Source organism: Gallinula chloropus (assembly GCF_964237585.1).
Source record: "Gallinula chloropus genome assembly, chromosome: Z".
Lineage (NCBI taxonomy): Eukaryota > Metazoa > Chordata > Aves > Gruiformes > Rallidae > Gallinula > Gallinula chloropus.
Genome location: NC_140089.1, coordinates 38821316 through 38827970, shown reverse-complemented (window position 1 = coordinate 38827970; position 6655 = coordinate 38821316). Strand labels below are relative to the sequence as shown.

The 6655-nt window shown below is 50.4% G+C and overlaps 1 protein-coding gene across 1 annotated transcript in view; it reads left to right on the top strand.

The window, feature by feature from the left end:
- Positions 1 to 2435: 2435 nt before the first annotated feature.
- Positions 2436 to 6655, top strand: part of RORB (RAR related orphan receptor B) — a gene marked incomplete at both ends in the record, with an annotated part of 145581 nt that continues 141361 nt past the window's right edge. Inside the window, one exon of the mRNA XM_084278401.1 lies at positions 2436 to 2441. Within this exon, the coding sequence (XP_084134527.1) occupies positions 2436 to 2441 (6 nt within the window). The remainder of the gene's footprint in view (positions 2442 to 6655) is intronic.

Genomic DNA, 6655 nt, shown 5'->3' with positions numbered 1-6655 from the left:
GCACAGTAGGCTATTTTCTGCGCCTGTTACCTTTCTCCACGAGCTCCGGCGCCCTGCAGATGGGACTCACATCTGTACCGCCACACCCCGCCCCGGCCGCCGCGCAGGACCCGCCAGCAGCCCCAGGAGTAAAAGTTGCCGGGAACGGCCGGCGCGGAGCTGCGCGCCCCCTGCGCGGCCGGGACCGGGACCGGGACCAGGCCGGAGCCGGGCCGGTGGCGGCAGCGGCGCGGTACGGTCCGCGGCCGCGGTGCCGGGCGGCGATTGGCGGCGGCGTTGACAGCGGGCGGGGCCGCGCCGGCGGCGCCGCCCGCCCCCCGCTATAAGCCTCTTTGCCGCTTTCTCCCTGGGTCTCACTCCCGCTTCGCGCGTCCCTGTGGCTGCGCAGTGGAAATCCGCACTGGGGAGCTGCTGAGGGGCGCCGGTGTCATGTGAAAGCGCACATGCTCTGCCATCCACGCAGCCCCCCCGCTCTTCTTCCTCTGCGTGTTTTTCCTGCTTTTTTCTAGCTTACTCCTTTCCTTCTCCTTCCCCTGCTCCGCCGCTAGCCTCCTGCCGCCGCTCCGCGGCCCAGGCGACCCCCGCAGGGGCTCCGCGGCGGGCGGGCGCGGGGCGGCCACCAGGGAAGAGCGCGCCCGGCGGCGGGCAGCCCGCGGAGCCGCGCCCCGCGGAGCCGCCTCGGAGGTATGGTTTTCCCGGCGGAGCAGAGCTGCGGTGGCTGCCGCCTCCGCGGGTGCTGAGACGGGATTTTTGTGGTGCGGTTCCCGGGCTCCCAGCTTCATGACTGCGCGGAGCGGGGAGCCAACACCATGCGAGGTAAGCGGGGCGGCTCTCCTCTGGGAACGCTGCTGGGGACGGGGCCGGAGGGGGTGAGATTTCGTGCCGGGGGAGACAGTCCGGGGGAAGAAAGTTGATGGGTCGCGCCCGCCCGCTGGCGTAGCCGCTCGCAGCGTGTTTCCCGCACCCGCGGGGGGGACGGGGCCAGCCCGAAGCGCCCCCCGCGGCAGAAGGGTGGGGGGGACACCCCGGACGTACCTGTGCGAGAAAGCCCGGCGGCGGCGTCGCCCTGAGGCGCAGCGGGCAAGGGTGGGAGGGAAGGGGCGAGGGGCTGGCCGCGTCTGTGTCCCCACCCGCAACTGTCCGCGGGGCGCGCTCGCCCTCGGCAGGTGTCCCGTACCGCGGGACCCGCCTGCCTCTTGGTCCCGGGTCGCAGCCAGCACGGGGAGGGGCTTCCCCTTCCTTCCCCAGAAGTTGTTCTCGGGACTTTTCCGCTGGCTGCGACCTGTTCCCCAGCCGGCACGTCGCCTGCGGGGACCCCTTCGCCTGGGGAGACGGACCCCTTTCCCTGTGCCTGCTAGAGGGGAGAGAAGGGTAGCGCTGCCTGGGACCCCCCCTCCTCGTTTATGCATCTCTTTTGGTGGCCCTCCGAGCCAGTGTCCCCTGTGAGTCCTGTCTTAGAGGGCAGCCAGAGCCTCCCCCAGGGCTCGCAGCTCCACCCAGTAAAGGTCCCACGGGAGAGCACAGAGCAATCCCACCGACGGAACAGACCCAGGCATGGAGAGCTGCCGGGGTGCTTCTCCTGAGGGTGCCACTGGGGGTGGAGAGGGGCTTCGTGCTGTGGCTGACATGCCGGACACATTAAGTGGGTGAGGGAGACATGAGAACGCGTTGTTTCCGCGTGTCCCGGACCACACTCCGCCGGGCCAGTTCCCCGGGCCAGGCTGGCACCGGCTGCGGGACGAGAACAAGCCCCCGCCAGACCTGGGCACCCGCAGGGGTCACGCAGCTCAGCTACTCCGCCCCCCATCTTCCACGCTCCCCTTTATCTCCCAGTTCTCCAGCCCGGTTGCTCTCCCCACCCACGACGTGGGAAAGGGGCAAAAAAGTTACTGTTTTTCGGGGTATAGGGACGGAGGAGAAGGACATGGAAGACGCTCAGCGTTGACAGCGACATCGCGCGCGAGTTTCGTGGTTCTCCGGTTTGCGTTAATGAATGGGGACGCACACGCTGGAAAAGAACTTTTTAGCTAGGATTTTCTCTTGCGGGATATCAGCTCCTGTAGTTGACTGCGTTAGCAGCGCTAACAAATCACGCGTGTGTATAATTTTCTTTGAGGGGATTGTAAGTCTGACATTTGCGCAGGGAAGGGAAGAACCCCTCCTCCCCCGTGTTCTCAGAAGATAGGGTGTCGCTTTGGGGCATCTGACAAGAACTTTCTAAACAGTATTTCTCTTTCATAAGAGCTACAGGAAACGGAGGGGAAACCTCTCAGTTCTATAAAGCTGCCCCTGTTGCAGCTTTGCTGCTCCCTTTTTTTTTTTTTCCGCTTTTTTTTGCTTTATCTTCTTCCTCCCCCCCCCCCCCCCCCCCCCCGCCCCGGAGCGCCTCCAGTGAGAGCAGAGCTTATCAGTTGCTCGGGGCTTATTTTCGAAACATGCCTGTAAGTACCCCCTTGGGCAGAAGCCCCGTCTCCCCTTTTCCCGGCAGTTTGTCTACCCAAGCCACAGCCACCCACTCTTCTCACTTCGGGGCGGCCCGTGCTGCCGCGGCGCGCAGGAGCCCCCCCGCCCCGACAAGCGCGAAGTGAAGTAAATGTCGCGTCCCCCTCCCTCCTCTGACCCTTTGCTTTGGAACAGGGTCCGGGGCGGTCGGGCGGCCCTGGGAACGGAGAGGGAGGCGGATCTTTCAGCTCACCTGGAGGTACTCACCTGGAGGCTGCTCACACTGGCAGGCTTTGCCCCTTCTCCGCAGCCACCTCTGCCACCCCTTAAGCCGTGCTGTCAGCTACTGCTCATGAAGAGGTGCTGCGCTGTCACTAGGACGCAAGTTACATTTGCATTTTATTTAGGTTGCTCAATAGGCATTTTATGGGTGGGGAGAAAGGTGTGTGGGGGGAAAACAACAGGCAACTTCCATCCTTGCACAAAACTCACATGCAAGAGCTTACCGAACTGATGCTTTACATCAGGTGTATGCTGAGATGAGAGCACCACTTCACACCCCCTCAAATGAACAAGAACATTGTATGCTAATAGAACATCTGTCCATTGCATTTGTGGCTTTCCTAATAAAGGATATAAGTGTATATTGCAATTAACAGATTGTGAGCTTCCATGAATTAATGCTTTTAGACAGCTGTAAGCCGCCTTGTGAACGTGTAATTTTCGACTATGCTGTATTCACTGTTGGGTTTGAAGGCAGAGGCTCTTGAGATCTTGTACATGTGAGCTCTTCCCCTGAACTTTCCCAGCTGAGCGGTGTTCTTCCAGGAGTTGATACTGCAGCCTGACATGCTAGTGATGTTTATCTGCCCCATGCTTGAGATAGAAGCCAGAGAGCTTCTAAAAATACCCAGCCGGTGTTGCTGCTGCCTGCTGCATCCCAAAGCACCAGGTGGTCATAGGGACAATGGGTTATCCCATCCCATGGAAGCACGGCTAGCTTTGGTTGCAACTCGGCTGTCATGCCACTCAGTTAATACTCATTGGGCATGATCTATCCAAAATAATAATTCCCTCTACTTCAGGTCTTGGCTTTAAATCCCTTTGGGGATACGTAGCCGTGCTGACTTAACCCGTGGAACTATATTCTGGTACAGGAAGCTGAGCCCTTGTGCTTTTAGTGCTCTTGTTGTTGTGGGGGTCCAGATATTTTCCTCTGAACTGGCAGTGGAAGTTTTGGAAGATGATGACTCTTATACCCATGTTTTATAGAGACAATAGGTAAGAAGTTTGGCACTCACAATGAGCGTTCATCATGGTATGCCTTCCTTCCACCTGTCCCACATCCGCCTGCCAACATCCTGTGAGAGGGTTAAGAGCATAGGTACCTTTTTCAGAGAAAGACTGAAATTATTATGCTGACTGAAAAAAAAAAAGGATTTTTTTTAATCTTTTGTTTTTTATGTTAATCTGATTGCAAAGTTTAAAGCTGTTACAAGTTAGTGACTTCTGTATATAATGCAGCATATACGCAAACAGAAAAAAATTACCAATTGCCCAAAACAAAGTCAAATCGCCTAATTCTGCTCTGGGTGTGTGCTACCTATACATACCCAAAAAACACGTTTGTTAGCACAATTATTTGAGTTGTGAAAGCGACATTAGAGCAATCCTATGGAGTACGCAGGCTTTCAGTTGGGAATCTTACTAAAAAGCTTTGTCTGTTACGCCTTAAAGAAAAGGAACTCCACAAAACCCTGAAGCCAAGGTATTTGAGCAGGTTTTTCTGCGTGATTTTTCTTTGGTTTGAGTCAGGAGGGAGCAATGTTACATATTACATAATGTTATATAGTTACTCTGTTTTCTTAGCATCCCTGATATATTTGTAAGCAATTAGGGAAGTGTGAATCAAACAAATCCTATCTGCAGTATTGCTGAGAGAGCTTATTAAGTAACATATACAAATGGTCTAGATAACTGAGAGAGTTCTCCTCAATTTAGTAGATGAGTGCAGGGGATCATTAAATGCTCAATAAAGCAAAGGAAACTTATTTCACAAGTTATTCCAGGAAAAAATAAATATGACTGAATTCGGAATACATAGCATTTCTAACCTCAAATACATCAACAAATGCACTGACTGTTTAGAACAGAAGTGGTAAGAGAGAAGCAGCGCTGATTCCAGCGGACCTAGGACCCTACCCCACCGCAGCAAAACCCATGTGTCAGCATCACAGCATGGTGCATCCAGTTATTACTTTACCTGAATAAGGCTGACCTCATTGAGGCCTCTTGATACGTGATGGCACATGAGGTTCTGCTTTTACACTTTCGCAGGGTAGATTTTAACAACTGGCAGTAAACACCTAGGAAATCATAAGTCAGTAATAAACACTGCCGTGATATGTAATAAAAAATGCAAACATCGGCACTTGATCTAGAGGGACACCTCTCTACAATGAGCAGAAATCAAACCTGAAGCATTCTTATTTTGTACCACTGCAGTATTTCTGCTTTGAATTGCACCATATCTGCATTCCAAACGGTATCTTGTGTTTCTCTGTAATTGTTGCTCTATGCCATAGCATTGGGTGTGGGAGGGGAGTACTTAATGGAAGTTATGCCATGGAAAACTATCTGTTCTAATATCATTAGAACTTTTACAATAGAAAGGGGGTGGGGTTTTTTGTTGGGTTTCTTTTAATGAGAAAATTGCTTTTCATTAATAAAGGTTTGGTGACCTGTAATATGACAGTTAATTTAAAAGCTATGAAAATTATCATGTGCGTTAGCTAGAAGCAGTTTCTCTTTTGTGCTATGGAAAATGCCTGACATCCACTATTGGCTTTTACAAATGCCGTGGCAAGCAGTCACTCGGCATGAGTTACCTACTGGACAATACAGTCATGATTTCAAGTAGAGATCACTTAATTTGTGTTTTGTGATTAAAAAACTATATCGACATTTTTGGGGAAAATATACCAGAAGAAAAAAAATGTATGTTCTGAGTAGGCTGTAAGTCAAGAATTGCTGTTTAAAATGCAGTTTTCCTAACTAGTGGAAAATCTTTAGGATTCCATCATGGGTACTGTGCTGTACGCGATATTGACGTACCTATCAAGAAATGTGTGGATGAAGGATATCTTCAACAGTACTGCGTGTTATTAAATAGTTCCATGAACTAAGATCTACCATAGTATGGACAATGGTTACCTGATACAGGAAAGCAAAATCAAAGGACTGAAAGATTCCCAAGCTATCTAGGAAATCATTTTCCTTTCTTTCAGGCAATGCAACTAATTCAGAAATATCAAGGTCTGTGCTATGAAATTGAAGAATATATGCTTTGTTGCTGAAGACAAAAGATGCACACAGGAGTAAATATTGATTGAACTAATCATCAGATGAATAGAAAACGAGCTTTACCAGTGCACTAGTATAATGGGTTATGTTAACTAGCCCTTGCGTAGCCCATATGCTGCCCTTTCAACCCGCAACCCTATCTATTGAGCTCTTAATGAGGGAAAACACAGGTGTTATAACGGCATTTATGGTAAATCGGGCTAAAAGTAATAGTTGTATAAATAACCAGTTGTGATGACATAGAACAAAAGAGAAATTATTAAAAAGAAGGGGAAGAAGAAAAAAAAAAAGAAACTTTGAGCATTGTTACACGATCATGAGGTAACAGAAGCGCATTAGTGGGTACACGTTGTTTTGCTCTTCTAAGACACTGTCCTAGATCACTTGCTGTTGAGCTTAGTAATAAACCTGTTAAATCAACTTCAACCAAAGCGTAAATTTTAAGAAACCTGATACATTTGAATTTAAAATCAGTTTCTTTAAAGAGCAATTTTAACAGCTTTGAGCATTTAGCACAGTTGGGGCTTTCCATAATGACTTTCATAGACAAACTATAGATGTCAAAATGTTGTTCTTTGTGCTTCGTGTTTATAAAGTTCAATGTTGTTGTTCCTTTCGGTTCTGTATGCAGTCTGGGCAAAGTCTGCAGTGCAGCTTTGAGAATAAGACATCACACAGTGTCACTGGGGGTGGCAGACAGAAGGTGCCTTTTGGATTGTGATGCTTTCCCGTTTGTTTCTAATACCGCTTTCATGAGCATATTAAACACTAATTTATGCACAAGGTTGGGAGTGGAATACGTTTATGATGGCACGGTCCTTGTTTGACCAAACAACGCTTATGCATTCAA